The sequence below is a fragment of the Cebus imitator genome, unplaced genomic scaffold, assembly GCF_001604975.1.
Source record: "Cebus imitator isolate Cc_AM_T3 unplaced genomic scaffold, Cebus_imitator-1.0 Scaffold698, whole genome shotgun sequence".
Classification (NCBI taxonomy): Eukaryota; Metazoa; Chordata; class Mammalia; order Primates; family Cebidae; genus Cebus; species Cebus imitator.
Genome location: NW_016108013.1, coordinates 393,432 through 411,607, shown reverse-complemented (window position 1 = coordinate 411,607; position 18,176 = coordinate 393,432). Strand labels below are relative to the sequence as shown.

The following is an 18,176-nucleotide window of genomic DNA, read 5'->3' as shown; positions in this document are numbered from 1 at the left end:
TTTTCTTATTTTTGACACAGAGTTTCACTCTTATTGCCCAGGCTGGAGTGCAATGGTACGATTTCGGCTCACTGCCATCTCTGCCTTCTGGTTTCAAGCAATTCTCCTGCCCAAGCCTCGCAAGTAGCTGGGATTACAGGCAAACATCACCACACCTGACTAATTTTGTATTTTGAGTAGAGGCGGGGTTTCACGATGTTGGCTTATTGGCCAGGCTAGCCTGGAACTCTTGACCTCGGATGATCCGCCTGCCTTTGCCTCCCAAAGTGTTGGAATTACAGGAGTGAGCCACCATGCCAAGGCAACAAAACCATTTAAAAGATATTACAAGAAAAAAACTTTCAAGAATATCCTAGCGAACTATGATATACAGTGCCCCTCCAGTGCCTTTCACCCCAGCCTGGGTGACAGAGTGAGAACCTAGCTCTAAAAAAATGAACAAACAAAAACTAGCACACTGATTTCAGCAACATATGAAAGACATTGTATACCATGAAAAATGGGATGGGACAGGGAGGGGATAGCCACGCTAGAAGGACCTATTGTGAGATTAGATTGTAGAGGCAGTAGGGGCTCGAAGCAGCCGAACCTCCAGGGAGAAGATAGGGGGCCAGAGAGTGAGTTTGTTTGTAAACAGGGACCTTCTTTGTTCCCCAGGCTGAAGTGCAGTGGCACAATCATGGCTCACTGCAGCCCCAACCTCCCAAGCTCAAGCAATCCTCCTGCCTCAGCACCCCCAAGTAGCTGGGAGTATAGTCACATGCCACCACACCCGGATAATTTTTGTATTTTTTGTAGAGACAGGGTTCACCATGTTGCCCAGGCTAGTCCTGAACTCCTGGGCTCAAGTGATCCACCCACCTCAGCCTCCCAAAGTGCTGGGATTATAGGCATGAACCACCGTGCCCAGTTGAGAGTGCATTCTATCACAAGACAAAAACACTAATTAAAAACTGTTACATTGGCTGGGCGTGGTGGCTCACGCCTGCAATCCCAACACTTTGGGAGACCAAGGCAGGTGGATCCCTTGAGGTCAGGAGTTCCAGACCAGGCTGGCTAACATGGTGAAACCCTGCCTCTACTAAAAATACAAAAATTAGCCTGGCATGGTGGTACGCATCTGTAATCCCAGCTACACAGAAGGCTGAGGTAGGAGATTGCTTAAACCTGAGGGCAGAGATTTTAGTGAGCCAAGATCACACCACTATACTCCAGCCTCGCCAACAGAGTGAGACTTCATCCAAAAAAAAAAAAAGCAGTTATGCATGGCCAAGTGTGGTGGCTCACACCTATAATCCTATCACTTTGGGAGGCCAAGGCAGGAGGATCATTTGAGGCCAGAAATTCAAGATCAACCTGAGCAACATAGTGAGACCCCATCTCTAGAAAAATATAACTAAATTAGCTGGGCATGGTAACATGTGCCTGTAGTCCCTGCTACTTGGCAGGAGGATTGCTTGAGCCCAGGAGCTCAGGGCTGCAGTGAGCCATTTTGCAGCATTGCACTCCAGCCTGGGCAACGGAGCAAGACCCTGTTTGAAAGCAAACAAAAAACTGTCATACTGAGTGAGCAGCTTCCTGATTGGTGAACATGGTGATGCCCAGATTCTACCGGGAGAGGGCACAGAAGCCCTGGATGCAGGACCCTCCCAGATCTTGCCTTATGTGTCTCTTTATCTGGCTGGTCTTAAGTTGTATCCTTTATAATAAAGCCATAACAGTAAATAAAGCACTTTCTTGAGTTCTGTGAGTCATTTCAGTGAATTACAGAACCTGAGGTGGGTTATGGGAGCTCCTCAAATTTGTAGCCAGTTGGGTAGAAGTGCAGGTGGCGTGAGGACCCCACTTGTGGCTAGCATGTGAAATGGGGACAGTCTTGTTGGTGACATTCTATCTTGTAAAACGATGAAACCATCCTTCATTAACTAAATGGCATGACACCAGACTTTACTTACAGTTCAAATAATATTACAGGTCTACATTAGCACATGGTGTCTAATAGCACATTTAATAGTTGGAGACCCAGGTGCAGTGGCTCATGCCTGTAATCCCAGCACTGTGAGAGGCCAAAGTAGACGGATCACTTGAGCCCAAAAGTTCCTGCCTGGCCAACACAGTGAGACTCCACCTCTGGAAAAAAATATATTATCTGAGCATGATGGCAGGTGCTTGTGGTCCCAGCTACTCAGGAGGCTGAGGTGGAAGGATAGCTTGAACTCAGGTCAAGGCTGCAGTGAGCTGTGACTACGCCACTATACTGCAGTCTGGGCAAGAGAGCAAGACCTTGTCTCAAAAAAGGCTGGAGAAAAGAGTTGCTCCTCAGATGGAATTCAAGTCAAATTATATTTCTGGTAGACAATTTTTCAAGATCAATCAAGAATCAACTTTCAACCCCTACAAACACATATATCACTTATCTGTACTTCTCATCTATAATGAATTAAATCCACACTATGTATTAAACATACGTGTTTATTTATATAGAGTGGTTATTTCAATTTATTTGAAACTTCCATTTGTTTCTTTGTGGGGACAAAGGAACAGAAGGGATGTCCAACAAGTATCAAATCTCTGTACCTAGCAGAAAAAAGCAATCTCTAAAATTACAACAAACTTTTTTTGCAAATAAAATTGACAGACTATCTGGGCAGGACACAGGCTCATGCCTGTAGTCCCCACGATTTGGGAGGCTGAGCTGGAAGGATCATCTGAGTTCAGGAGTTCGAGACTTGCCTGGCCAACATGGTGAAACCCCGTCTCTACTAAAAATACAAAACTTAGCCAGGTGTGATGACACACACCTGTAATCCCAGCTACATGGAAAGCTGAAGCAGGAGAATCACTTGAACCCGGGAGACAGAGGTTACAGTAAGCCAAGAGGTGGCAGTAAGCCAAGATCACACCACCGCACTCCACCCTGGAAGACAGGGCACGACTCCATCTCAAAAAAAAAGACAGATTCTCTCATTAAAGAAAACTTTACCTATAAGAGAAAACAACTGAGAACAAATGCTACAATAGTTAAAGTTATTTTTAATTACCTTAAGTACATAAACAAGGCATTCCAAAAAACTCTTCTTAAAGCATAAATGTTAAATGCATACTTAATGTTTATATAGCATATTCATATGTACATAAGAACTTAAATAATTCACAAAAACAAAAAGAATTGTGAAGTATGATATATTGCTATAATCTGTTTATTCAAGTAAGCTTTTAGAAAGCTATGAAATTAACATAGTGCTTCAAATAGTACTTATATGTAAGTTATTAGAATTCTGATTGTTTAAAACTAGAAAGTCACGTTATTTTCCCTATAAACAAATCCTGGGTCTTTTAAGCTGTTTCCCTCCTCAGTAAACAGAATTATTAACTACTCACTCTCCAAGCCAAAAATATGGAAATACTATTACTACACAAAACACTTTGCATCAATCCATTAACTAAGTCCTTATCAATAATAGCGGCAACTTCTCTTTCTCAGATCCAGCCTTTTCTCTCACTCCCTGTGGCCACTTCCCCAACTCATATCTCACAATATGACTGTAATATTATAACAACGTCTGGGTGGTTTCCCTATCCCCAAACTGCCCACTCCCTTTCCCCAAAGGACTGTTTCAGAAATGAGAATTTCAGATCAGCCCTGGTGAAGATAACATAAATCAATTCAGAGAAAATGGGGTGGGGCTCTACAAAACAAAGGTAAATAGCAGAAACAGAATAACTTTTCCCCCTTGGTATCTTAGGAAAGATAAATGCAAAACTGGATTTTTAATTATACTCAGAGGATTTGAATAAAAAATAATAAGCTTAGAAGAGGTTAAGAAATGAGTTGAATGACTACCCAAAGATTCTCCATCTCAGGCACCATTATAAAACCCAGTCTCAACTACAAAGCAACACCCATCTCTTTAAAAAAATTTTTTTTTTAATTAACCAGGTGTGGGGAAACAAGTAGTGCTAGCTGCTGAGGCAGGAGGATCACTTGAGCCCAGGAGTTTTACATTGCAGTGAACTATGACTACACCACTGCACTGCAGCCTGGGCAATAGAGCAAGACCCTCTCGCTAAATAAAGAAGAAAAGGAGGGGGGATCCAAGATGGGGAGGACCCAGAGGGAAACAACTGAATAAAAAAAAAAAAAAAAAAAAAAAGTTAAATGAGTGAAAAAACAAGGGAGGGAGTTGAAATTGAGTAATGTATATCTTTGCAAGCAATGCCCAAAAGAAAAAGGAGTTATACCTGAAAAATGTCTAGTAAACAAGGGACAAAAGAAAATCTAAAAATATTTTGAAATATGTGACACATTCATTCAACTAACATTTGAGCATCTACTATATGCTAAATACTAGGCTAGAAATAGAGTGAATAAGAGAAAATGAATTCTTTATGGAACTTATTATTGATAGTCACTGGCATGTTGCCTTTATTTAATGTGCTACATTTTTACTTTAAAGAAGGGAAAAATACATGCAAAGCATTTATAACTCAAATCTGATTTTCTCACATGGTCTTAAGTTTCTCAACCACAAACCTTATCAGAAACCTAATGTATATAGTTAGGTTACAATTTCCCATACATGCCATATTATCTGAAATTTCTGTGCCTTTTCCCATGCTGTTCCCTGTCTGGAATGCTTTTCCAACTTCTATTCAAACATTCAAATTTCCGTAATGCCTATAGTGATGTTATGATTTCCCCTGGCCAAAATCAGGTACTTGCTCATTTATATTTCCAAAGCACCTTGAAATTACTCTAAACAGCAGTTATACTTTGTATTATAACTGCTTGCATAACTATATTCATGCAAACATGATCAGGTAAACATGATACAAATATATGCTGTCTACAAGAAACAAAATTTAGAATCAAAGACACAAGGAGGTTAAAAGGAAAGAAAGGAACACACCATGCAAAGTAAACAAAAGACAGCTGAAGTGACTATGCTAATACCAGACAAAATAGATTTTAATCTGGGCAAAAATACAGACTTTAAGACAAAATTTGAAGTATTAGGACAAATAGGTAAGAACAGACATTCCTGACTACACATTAAAATTACTGATGCGAGGGTCTCAATCCCCGAGATTCACTGGAGCATTGTTAAGGCCCAGGCATCAGTATTCTTCAGAGGGATTCAAGTGATTCTAATGCACAGCCAGACACAGTTAATGATACATGATTATCATAAGGGCTAAAAACACTGAACTGCAAGGAAAAATAAGACAACTACTTTAATTAGGGTAAATGGAAGTCCTAGCAGTAGGGGAACACACCCTGGAGGCATCTGATGACACAATTCACAAAACTTTTATAGGTACAGAAGATGGAGTCTTATTTCAAAAATATTCAAAAAGAAAACTACTTCATTGAGCCCATCCCATTAAAAAAAAGTTTTTAAATAAAAAAATTAGGCTGGGTATGGTGGCTCACACCTATAATGCCAGCACTTTGGGAGACCAAGGTGGGCAGGTCATTTGAGCTCAGGACTTTAAGACCAGCCTGGACAACATGGTGAAACCTCATCTCTACTAAAAACACAAAAATTAGCTGGGTGTGGTGGAGGATGCCTGCAGGCAGCCCTAGCTATTCCAGAGGCTGAGGCAGGAGAATCGCTTGAACCTGAGGTAGAGGTTGCAGTAAGCTGAGATCATGCCACTGCACTCCAGCCTGGGTGACAGAACAAGACTCTGTCTCAAACATAAATAATAAATAAATAAGAAGAAAATTATTTCAAAGTGTGAGAAAGACTAGAATTTTCCCAAGCAATAATGAAAAGCTGGTTAGGATTCATGTCCAAATATCAAGGCATTCAACTGTTTCTATGACTTGCAGTTCTTTGGTTTCAACATATTTTATTATCTCATTCAAATATTATAGCATTTTTAAAATAATGTTCATACTAATAAAATTAAAACTTTTAAAGTAAAAAGAGGTGAGCGGGGAAATATGCTATATTATCTGACTCAGAAGCCTACGTGTTCAGACCACAACGATAGTACTGTGGATCACACTACAATCATTGTAAGATCATACCTGTGGGGACAAAACACTGGTTAAGAGTTGGGCTCTGAAGCCAGACTTAGCCAGTTTTAAATGCCCACAGCATTACAAATATTTTTTTATCAAAATTTTCTCCAACTCTTTAACAGTGTGTGACTTCATGCAAGTTACTTTACCTCTCTAAATAGTTTCCTTATCTATGAAATGAAAATAATGACACTATAAATAGAGTGACTGTAAGAATTAAATAAGATAATGTTGGTAGAAGACTACCACAGAGTCTGGCTCAACAGTAAGCTCTGATAATTTTAACAGTACTACTACAGGCATTTAACCTATAAAATTATGGTAAAGCATGCATACTACAAAGCCCCTTATTTTTGCATTTTTAAAATTTATTTTTCTATGAAAGATGAGAATGGAGAAGATAGTTCTAAGGGAACTAAAGGGAAGGTCCAAAATAAGGGAAAATAGGACACTATAGGAATGAGATATAGTTATCATGGTGAATAAAACTAGGTAATAATGGAAGATAGACTATAAAATGAAAAGGCCATGAGGCAAAAAGTTAGCAAGGAGAAACCAGTTGACCACAGTCAAAATCACAGGACAAAAAGCCTCTAAAATGAGGAATATTATGGAATGTCTGAATCAGATGCCAGACCAAGTTGGTACTGCTATTTATTGCTTATTTGTGGTTCTGATTAACTGAAGGTTGGCAAGACTTTAATGGGAATATAAAGTAAGCTACAGTATACTTCTGATTAGTCAAAGGTTTCCAATATTACAATCTTGCTATATTCCCAAACTCCAGATACCAGAAGCAAGTTAGAATGATTTAGAGTAACTCATTCTATCTCATTTTCTTTTCCTAAAACACTTTTAACATCTAAACATTGAAGAAGTGGCAATTTTATTTGCAGAGCCAATTGTAAGGATGCCAAAGACAAAAGGAAAACAGTAAATATCAAATTCCCTGAGATGGCCAGCATAACACATGCCTAAGCTAAGCTTCATAACCAATACTGCACTTCCACTGCAAAACACACTGATGACCAAGGCATTTAATCCCCCTTACTAGTAAGCTATGATCTAGAACATTCTTTCCCAGTCCTGTGTCCTCTAAGTAACCTAAATCTTTTAGGTTCTACCTTTAATAACTACATCCTTTCCCATCTGAGTACACGGCATTACCATTCATCTTATCCTCACCTCATCAGTCCCCTTGGATAAGACAGGCTTGTATAGGAGTAATGTTACAACAACTCTTAGCCTTACTACCAACTACTATGTCACATGGCCCCTATCCTGGCATTGCCTTATGACAATTAGACAGAGGTAGCTGTGGCTATTCTTCAATGAAAGAAATTTAGTTCAATGTAATATCATCACCTTCTTAACAAGAAAGCTTTTAGACTCACCTAACCCAAGAAAGAGGAGTAATTAAGACTGAAACAGTTAGTTGTAAAAGCAATATTGAGGAGACTACTGCACCAGTAATATTTTTCATTCACAGGGCATTCTAGGCATTTGGTTTGTACTATACTGGTTCTTTTTTTGCAAAAAGGGGGTGGAGTCTCACTCTGTCACCCAGACTGGAGTGCAGTGGCACCATCTCGGCTCATTGTAACCTCTGCCTCCCAGGTTAAACAATTCTCGTGCAACAGCCTCCCGAGTAGCTAGGATTACAGGTGTGCACCACCACATCCAACTAATTCTATTTTTAGTAGAGACCAGGTTTCAACATGTTGGCCAGGCTGGAAATTTGTGTTATACTGGTTCTAAATGTATCCTCAAATACAGAGATCATCATCTGATACAGACTTCCATCTTCATACACTGGAATAGGGATCAGCAAATTTTTTTCTGTAAAGGGCCAAACAGAAAATAACTTCTTCAGGTTTGGGGTTTTTTTTTTTTTTTTTCTGTGACAGGGTCTCGCTGTCTGTGTCACCCAGGCTGGAGTGCAGTGGCATGATTAGCCTCAACCTCTAGCACTCAAGCAATACTTCCAAAGTGCTTGGATTGCAGGTGTGAGCCACCACAGCCAGCCCAATACTTTAGGTTTTGAACCTGTTATGTTCTCTGTGACAATTGCTCAACTCTGCCACAGTTGTGTGAAAGCAGCTATAGACAACAGTATGTAAACAAATGAACATGGCCGTACTTAGCTATCACAGACTGGGCTTTAACTTCCAAGTTTTAGAGCAGAACATGGTCCTATAATAAATTAAGGAAAACTATTAATTTTACAAACATTTACTACATATTTGGTCTTACCTACCAATTGCTAGGGATACAATGATAAATAAGAATCCCTGTCCTCAAAGAGTTTACCATCTTGTAGGTTAGACTGTTAAGTGCAAAAAGTGTCATGAGGACCATTACATAAAATCTACAAAGGGTACATGGAGGGTAAGGAGATGGAAGTGGTTAATTTAACTTGAAAGACAGAGAGCAAGAAATTTTTCACAGAGCACTTGATACTTAAAGAGCAGACTAATGACAGGTACACTGAGTAGGCAAGGGAAGGAGGATGGGGATGGGATATTAGTCTCAGTGGAAGGATGAGGAGAAAGCATAAATGTGAAACAAGCTTTCACATTTTCAGAGATGTGAAAGCAGTTCAGCGTGATTAAAACTAGCAATGAGAAATGAAAAGCGAGGTTGAATATAAAAGTGGATAAAGAAATAGACTCAATATGACTTACTATCAAAGTAGAAAGTGTCAGAGGCTAAGGTCTAGGATGCCTCCTTGGTTTCTGATCTGAGTGAGTTGGGTAGATGACAGTAACATTCATTGTAAGAGGTAATTCAAGATTAAGAGTAAATAAATAGGCTGGGCTTGGTGGCTCACACCTGTAATCCCAGCACTTTGCAAGGCCAAGTCAGGTGGATCGCTTAAGCCCAGGAATTTGAGACCAGCCTGGGCAACATAATGAAACACTATCTCTACTAAAAATACAAAAAAAAAAAAAAAAAAAATTAGCTGGGTGTGGTGGCGCATGCCTGTGGTCCCAGCAACTTGAGAGGCTGAGATGGGAGGATCACCTGAGTCTGGGAGGTAGAGGGTGCAGTGAGCAGAGAACACACCACGGCACTCCAGCCTGGGTGACAGAGTGAGACCCTGTCTTAAAAAAAAAAAAAAGAGAGAATAAATAAATAAAAGCAGCAATTCTAATTTTTCTTTTATAAAGCTTCTTTAGAAATTAACTTTTAAATAACTTTTTGGTGATTATCAAAGAAATGCACAATTAACATAAAAGATGAAATGTGAAAAAATGTAAGAAAAACCAAAGGGAAGAAACCTATATAATCCTACTATCCAGAAAATAATTAAGATAAACATTCACAAATACTGGGGAAAAAGACTTAGAGTCTAAAATAAATAGACTCAGCCTTCACTATGAATGCGTTCCAGAGGAACTCTTGCTTATATGAGCCATATATAAGTTATATACTTAATGTTGCTCTTCAAGCAATCCTTGTTCAATTATAGGAGGCTGAAGCCTGTTCTGTCTGCTGGTGGGGCACCTGTCAAGTTCTCCCCTCATGCTCTTCTTTTTTAAAATCAACTTGGGCTGGATGCAGTGGCTCATGCCTGTAATCCCAGCACTTTGGGAGGCCGAGGTGGGCAGATCGCTTGAGGTTAGCAGTTTGAGACCAGCGTGGGCAACAGGGCAAAACCCCATCTCTACTAACCAAAAAAATTAGCCAGGCATGGTGGCAGGCGCCTGTAATTCCAGCTACTAACGAGGCTGAGGCAGGAGAATCAATTAATCGCTTAAACCCGGGAGGCAGTGGTTGCAGTGAGCACTGCACTCCAGCCTGGATGACAGAGCAAGACTCCATCTCAAAAAGAAAAAAAATAAAATAAAATAAATCAGATGTAGTTTCTGCTTAGTGTGCCCTCACAGCCCATGTTCTTACATTGAAAAGATCACCTTGATTTTGAACAAATATTCTAAGCGTAACTTTTAGTTCTTGTTCATTTGTCCTGCCTCTAAACTGGTAAGATAATTAAACACTGCAAATTCCCAAACATCTCATCCCTGCTTCTTCAGAAATTTTTACCTTTTATTAACAGAAAGGCACAAATTATGAAATAATTTGCTATCAGAATATCTTACACAACTTACCCTGAGAGAAACCAAGTTTATCTGGTATTTTTAAACGAGTATTAAAACTTAATTCTTGGCCCAGCACAGTAGCTCATGCCTGTAATCCCAGCACTTTGGGAGGCCAAAGTGGGTGAATCACCTGAGGTCAGGAGTTCAAGACCAGCCTAACCAACATGGAGAAATGCTGTCTCTACTAAAAATACAAAATTAGCCAGGTGTGGTGGCACATGCCTGTAATCCCAGCTACATGGGAGGCTGAGGCAGAAGAATCACTTGAACCCGGGCGGTGGAGGTTGCAGTGAGCCAAGATTGCACCATTACACTCCAGCCTGGGCAATAAGAGCAAAACTCCGTCTTAAAAAAAACTTAATTCTGAGCAAAACATGAAAGCAAAAAGTAGTCTAATAATGATGATGAAATGGGATCAAGTTTGCAATTTATGATTTGTAAAGGGAAACACACACACACACACACACACACACACACACAGAGAGAGAGAGAGAGAGAGAGAGAGATAACAGAGAACTGATACAATTTAACAGATCCCAAACTCACAATAAAAATAAGAAGTGGCTGGGCACAGTGGCTCATGCCTGTAATCCCCGCACTTTGGGAGACCAAGGTGGGTGGATCACCTGAGGCCAGGAGGTCAAGACCAGCCTGGCCAACATGGCAAAACCCTATCTTTATTAAAAACACAAACATAAGCCAGGCATGGTGGTACATGCCTGTAATCCCTGTTACTTGGGAGGGTGAGAAAAGAGAATCACTTGAACCCAGGAGGCAGAGGTTGCAGTGAGCCAAGATCACATCACTGCACTCCAGCCTGGGCGAAGAGGGATTCTGTAAAAAAAAAAAAAAAAAAAAAAAAAAAGAAAAAAAAGGAAAAAAAAAAAAAAAAAAAAAAAAAAAAAAAAAAAGCAGAGAAAGAAAAAAAGAAGTAAGAAGTTTTGGCCACAAATGGTGGCTTATGCCTGTAATTCCAATACTTTGGGATGCTGAGGTGGGAGTATCACCTGAGGCCAGGAGTTCAAGACCAGCCTGGACAATACAGTAAGACCTCATTCTCCACCAAAAAAAAAAACTTTAAAAATAAGCTAGTCATGGTGGCATGTGCCTGTAGTTCCAACTACTCCGGAAGCTGGGGCAGGAGGATTGAGCCCAGGAACTCAATGCCCTAACTCTGAAAAAAAAGAAAGAAAATACATTTTTACAAAGTAGGCATTCACCTCCAAAATCCACTGATAATATTCAAGCAATACCAGTTTAATACTGTTTAAGTCAGTTTCCTCTATTATTGTGGTTCAATTGTTTAGTGACTTGGAAACCCCAAAAATATGTTTCTTTTTAAATTTCAGTGCCTCCCTTCTTCCTAACACACCGGTACATACCTCATGCTGAACACACTGGAGCTAGCAGGCACTGTAGTTTATGGCATACAAATGAAAGATAGCTTAAAATGGAAGAAGCAACCCCTTCAAATGGCTAAAGGTGGTGCAACTTCAGACACGGTGATCAGGAAATGGAAGTAGAGGGGAAGTGGAAGAGTAAGGAGAGAATGTCTGCTGTTCTCTCTAGTTTAGGCATCAATTTGCCTGGAGGCACTGCTTGTGCCCAACTGCACAAGAGTGAGCAAAAATGTTTAAAAGTTAGCTAATATAAACCTAACTTACAGATATGACCATATAAAGCTAAACAAATTATAAATCAAAGCCTGACAGAATATATGTGATTAGAAAGTATACATTATACTTGCTCATGTAATTAAAATGTTTTTAAAAGAATGTAGAATATACCCTAATACCTTTTGCAGGATCTACTCTACAATAACAACAGAAAATAAACAAACAAACAAAAACCAAGCATAATATATTAAGACCATACACATCAAGTAGAGTAAAATTTTATTAAATCCAGCAACACATATAACGTCTTCCTTGAATACATGATTCAGTTTAACATGTACTTTAGGACTAAATTATTCTTACTTTTTCATATTGCATGTGGTCATACATCTCACCATAAAACTCTCAGATAATTTTAGTCTACAACTGTAGGCTAGAATTTTATCAAGTGGAGTAGATTATTGCTCCACTTGATAAAATCTCAGAAAAAAAAAAATAAGTCTTTGAACAATGTAATTAGTTTCAAGCTCAGTCTAGCTACTTCTTACTACATTAGAAAATTCTTTTAAAAGGCTCATGTTTAAATTTTTTTTTTTTTTTAGAAATAACCCCCACAACATTTACTGTAGCTATATCTGTAGATACCAGATGTTCAATATACATATTAAATGAATGAACTCACTAATAAATGCTTACTTTATCTTCTTACTGGTGAGGTCTGTTTGAGAATTTAACAAAACATCTAAATTTAAGGCAAATTTTTTAATCATTAAAAGACTGGCTTATGTTAGCCAGACAAGTTCCCCTGTCTCCATTACCGCCTAGTACCTAGGGCAATGCCAACAACCTCCTTAACTTTATGACATCTCAAAAATAGTAGAGATGAAATTTATTTCTTTCTTTCCCTCTAATAAGTGCCCCAAAGAATATTTATTTTTTCAAAGGCAGAAGCGCCACAACTAAAAAATTTCAACCTAACCAGGCTCTGAGTCAAGCAATACTACTATTAATATATGTATGCCCTATCAGTATCTACCACTATAGATTCAAGCAATCTCTAATACAAGCACCTGGTAAAATTTTTTGTTTAAATCAACACATGGTGTTGCCAGTTATAGTAGTTACCTTTCCACTTTATCAAATGCATCTAAAAATGTATTGTCACACACAGATCAGTTACAGTAACAGTAAACGAGAACATAGTAAGTTACAGTTACAATTCCAGTTAAAAAGGCATATGCTTTTATCCTTGATATTTTGACTTCAAGAGTTAAAATTCAAATCATTAAAATTAAATGCAGAAATGAAACAAAAAAACCACTGTTCAACTTAATATCATACAAGCAATTTAGCCAACCATAGTATAAACTATGAGAATCCTAACACATTATCTGTATTTACCTTAATAAACATCAGATATGTAACATCTCAACCAACTTCTAGACTGTTTTTAAAGAATAAAATAACCGTAATTACTTATGAAATGTGTATTACTGTTGGGCATTGCACAACTTTTCAAACCTTGAGATCAGAGTGGTCCCTGCTATCCTCTTTCCAGCTGCATACTACTTTTTGTGCATTTTACCACAGCAACCACTAAAAAACCAGCTTCACAAAGACATGTCATCTATAGAAACGTAGCACAATCTTGAAACCATGAACTATGTAAGGCAGTAGTTCACCTGGCAACCAGCAAATTTCAACTATCACTGTATCCTATTTGAAAATTTAAACTATCAGATGGAGTTGGCAACAATGCTCTGGGGTGCAGTTTGGAAACCATGATCCTGTGGCAAGCTATACAACTTTATGGCTTTGGACTCAGACTTGGGTTGGAAATCAGATTCTACCATTAACTTAATCAATCTATTGAGCCAGAGTTTCTATGCCTGTCAAATAGGAATAATACTATGAACAACTTTAGGGAACACTTGTCAGGAACTAAATCCATGCCTTTTAACTCTTGTCCACCACAACTCTTTCCCAAAAAGATTCAGTTCAAATCTTGTTGGCTGAACCACTATCTTTTTATCAGCTATTTGAAACAGGCTGAAAGTTTGTAATAGTTATCAACCATAGTGGTTCAGCCAACAAGCGAACTTGTTGATGATGATACCATGGTTCATCATCAAAGTTCTGAAAATCTTTCCCCTCCACAGCATTTCACCTGCAGAGACTTTTCATTTGCCAAGTGTTCTGAACTGTGTAACATTAATTAACAATTATTCTAAGATCACCTTATGACAGGATCTATTATTATCAGTCCCCTTAGCAACTCTATAACAACGGTAATGCAGTGGCTGAAAAAAATGATCCTTCTTAGCTCAGATTACCTGCCATTTTTACTTAGTGGCCCACTATTCAATTCATTCAACTCTAATATTGTATTCCTCTGATATTAATATAAACTAAATGCAGTGATCAAAATAACTAAAAGAAAAGGAGTGGCAAGCAATCTCATATACCACCCAAAATACCATGTCATCCTGGAAAACCTATGCATTTCAACTTGGTCCAGAGAGATTCCCAAAATAATTTGCTAGCCATCCTTTCCCCAAATGCCCACAGTTCGTTCTCTGAGAGATACAGACTATCATTTCCCAAGGCATCCTAAAAGCAACTTTCTAAGGCATGCTACTTCACAATGACTACTTTCTTAAAAATAAAAAAAGGGGCCAGGCATGGTGGCTCATGCCTATAATCCTAGCACTCTGGGAGGCCAAAGTGGGTGGATCACCTGAGAGGTCAAGAGATTGAGACCAGCCTGGCAAACACGGTGAAACCCCGACTTTACTAAAAATACAAAAATTAGTGGTGTGGTGCATGCCTGTAATGCCAGCTACTCAGGAGGCTGGGGCAGAATTGCTTGAACGTGGGAGGTGGAGCTTGCAGTGAGCTGAGATCATGCCACTGCACTCCAGTCTGGGCAACAGATTGAGACTCCATCTCAAAATAAATAAAAATTTTAAAAAGGAATGAAAATATAATTTGATAATGAAATTACTAAACTGAGAGTTTAATTTTTAAAGAAATTCTGAGGGAAGTCTTTATATAATATAATTAGTCACCCTCCTATTTTGTACTATTTTTTAAATTAACCTTTTGTAAGCCACTTTGTTAAGGGTAGAAGGGATGTGGGCTGGTAAGAGATTAACAGACCTGTACTATAATTGCTGTATTAATTTGAGTCTTCAGTAGTCATAACATCATACAGATTTTTTATGGGTAATACTCTGAAGAACTTCATATTTGGCGCTTCCTAGCAATGCAAATATATTTAGTTAACAGAAACTTCTTCATTTACATAGAGAATAGAAGAGCGACCCTGCTTTCTTGGAAAGGAAACAGCTATCTGTCTTGTACAATACCCAGTCCACTTTGGCCAGCTAATATAGACAAAAAAAGAGACGTATTTGGAAAATGTTTCTTCTCCAGCCAAGGGCTGTGTCCAGATAAAGGCAATGCTCAGAGTATAACAAAAAAAGCCTTCTCTGAGGAAAGAAGTGTGCCAGAAAAGGTGAGGCAGGGATTGGGAATAAATGGGGGTAAGTATAAGCTCTCAGTGTGAAGGCTGGAAGCAGCAGGCGCAGCGCTGAGATGCTCCAGCAAAAGAACCAGCAGCAGCAGCAGGAAGTTTCAATGGGGCCGGGCAGAGCATGCGCCCTGCACCCGCGCGGTGGCCTTATGTGGAAGGAGCACCACTTGCGAACACCAATAATAGACCAGCGGCACCAGAGAGAAACATGAGCAACAAGCACCTTCTTCAACTGTTTCCCCCTCCGTCAGAGCCCCTCCTCCAGCCTACATACTAACCACCCCACCCTACCCTGCAAACGAGAGGGAGACGACTTCTTCCCCTAAGCCCGGCTGCCAGGATAAAGGGGGAAGGGATTGGAAAAGTGGGGAGATGCTCGTCTATTATTTTGGAGGAGGTGGGGAGAGGAAGGAGAAAAACTATGGAGGAGGAATTAACCCTCTCCTCTCCAAAGTGGAGCCGAACCGACTTCGCCCCCCTACAGAGAATGAAGAAGAATCCCCTCCCGTGGGGGAAGAGCAGACCTCCCCACTCGAAGGAAGGAGTTTTGGGGGTTAAACCAGCCATCGAAGGGAAGGGAAAAGGGACAAATCTCTCGGGGGAGTTCCCAACAGAGGGAGGGTGAGTTGAGTGTCCGCTGGCCCCCGCCCACCCAGGTGAAGGGAGATACGGAGGTGTCCGGAGCTGCCGAGCCCAACCTCCCCCGAGACTGTAGGAAAGATTGGTGGGAGGAGGGGAGGGAGTAAGGGTGGGGAGGAGGAGAAAAGCGCAAAGCTGGCCGGAACCTGCGCTCCCCTTCCCCCGCCGCCAAGGGGGAGATGGGGTGGGGGGCCGGCCTCCGCCGCGGAGAAGCAGCCCTGGGCTGCCGACCGGCACAATAATCCCTCCCCGCACCCAGCCCACACCTAGCCCGCAACGCCCCCACCGCCGCTCCCTGCCCGGCCGAGTGGCCCTAGGGGGCCTCCGCCCCGCCTCCCCACTGCCCAAGACCCCGGGGGCCGGGCGAGGAAGACCAGCCCGGCGGAGTTGCGTCCTAGTGTGAGGACACAGCCGCGGAGGCCCGAGCCGCGAACACCCCGGGCGTCTGTGAAGAGCAGAGAGCAGGAGCGCGCCAGGGCCGCTTCCCGCCGGGCGTTCGGGCCCCTCGCTTACCTTCTCCGTTGCCGACGTCCGGCGGCGGCGCCTGCAGCACCCGCTCCAGCTCAGGGAACGGCAACTCAGGCAGGTCTAGCAGCGGCCCGTAGCGCTCCAGGAAGGAGCAGACTACGGCGAAGTTGGGGCACGAACCTGGGCAGCCCGGAGGAGCCATCGCCGCCGCCGCTGCCGCCGCCGTCGCCATTTTGAACTGGAGGATGGAGGAGGAGGCGATGGGGGGGCGGGGGGAGTTGGGGTGCCGAGGGACGGCAGGGTAGCCTTACAGACGACAGGAGGCGCTCTCAAGTGGGCTCCCCTGCGGACATCAGCGTCTCAGGGACGGCGCCGCGATCCCACAATACATCGGCGGCCCGGAGCAGTCGAGAACCGAATCAGACGGGAGACAGAGAGGCCCTCTGCGCCTTTCACTTTCCGCCCTCTTTCCGCCCCTTTCTCCCCTCCCCTTAGGGCTTGCCACTGCCTCGTGTGACAGGGGGAATGAAAACAAGGGAAACGGGGCGGGGAGGCGGGCTGGAAGCGAGAGGGGCGGGACTTCTCGAGAATAATGGCCAATGGACACAGAGGGGGCGGGCTTCGGGCGCCGAACCGCTGCAAGGCGTATTCTGGGAAGGCCGTAGGGGTGCCGAGCCAGGAGCCACGCTGGGAGCCGAAGTGTCGGGGAAGCACCGAGCCGTTTGAGAACCCAACTTCGAGGAGGCAGGGTGGTGGGTGAGTTTTCAGGGGAATCCTAAAACTGGGCCACGAAATGGTGGAGAGGTTGAGGAGAATTAAACCGAAGAAGGGAATAGGGCGGGGGAAAGCACAGTTGTGGGAGAAGGTTGGGAAGGGGAAAGGTGGAGAGGTGCCCTTAATTAGGGGTTGGGCTGGGACCTTTGTAAGAAAGACGTCTCTGCGGAAGTTTGCCAAGTGGGTATTGCTCTCTGATGGTGTAGGGCAAATGCAGCTTTGCTGGAAAAGCAAAGTCTGAGGGAACGGAACTCTGGGGGAATCCTTGAATGAGGAGTTGGGGCCCTGCTGGGAGAAGAGGGTCTAAGGAGACTAGGCTCTGCCAGGGGACCCAGGGTGTGAGGGGAAATGGCCCTGTTCAGGGACCAGAGTCGGAGTGTGGGCTGCGACTCCACTAAGAGGCCGAACATGACAGGAGACGGTGGAACAGCAAAAAGTTTGTTAGAAGACAGGGTTCCACTTCGTGGAGGGGTAGGGGGAGGGCAGTGAACATTCCCACAGAGAACCTCGGAGAGAAACTACCAATAATGTAAAATAGAATGTGCAGCGTGAGAAGAAGTACACATTGTGGTTAGAAGCCTGAGCTTTGGATTCAGTCAGGCTTAAGTCTTAGCAGGACCACTTCATGACATTGTGAAAATTTCTTCATTTCTTTGAACCCCTTAAAGTGGGGTCATACTAGTACCTATATCACAGGGTATTACTAGATAAATCACAGTAAAGTTATTAGCACAGTGCGTTAGCACATAGCAAGTACTTTAAAAATATTAGTTATCAAAAAAGGAGTTCCTATAATTTAGACTAAATTCTGCTATATTTATTTAGTCTACAATTTTTTATGAGAATTTCTGAGTGCATTTAAAATTTAAATAGTACCTAACTCCTAAAAAGAATTTGGCCTGGCGCGGTGGCTCATGCCTGTAATCCCAGAACTTTTTGGGAGGCCGAGGTGGGCGGATCACCTGAGCTCAGGAGTTCAAGATCAGCCTGGCAACATGGTGAAACCTGTC

General features: G+C 41.8%; 2 protein-coding genes across 2 annotated transcripts in view; one reads left to right on the top strand and one right to left on the bottom strand.

Annotated features, from left to right (window-relative positions):
• Nucleotides 1-16,927, bottom strand: part of RSF1 (remodeling and spacing factor 1) — a 160,203-nt gene extending 143,276 nt beyond the window's left edge. The window contains exon 1 of the mRNA XM_017518680.2: nucleotides 16,438-16,927. Coding sequence (XP_017374169.1) covers nucleotides 16,438-16,624 — 187 coding nt within the window. The 5' untranslated portion in view covers nucleotides 16,625-16,927. The remainder of the gene's footprint in view (nucleotides 1-16,437) is intronic.
• A 74-nt stretch (nucleotides 16,928-17,001) lies between these two features.
• AAMDC (adipogenesis associated Mth938 domain containing) overlaps nucleotides 17,002-18,176 on the top strand; it is a 49,363-nt gene continuing 48,188 nt past the window's right edge. Inside the window, exon 1 of the mRNA XM_017518686.2 lies at nucleotides 17,002-17,148. The gene's annotated coding sequence lies outside the window, so the exon portion shown is untranslated. The remainder of the gene's footprint in view (nucleotides 17,149-18,176) is intronic.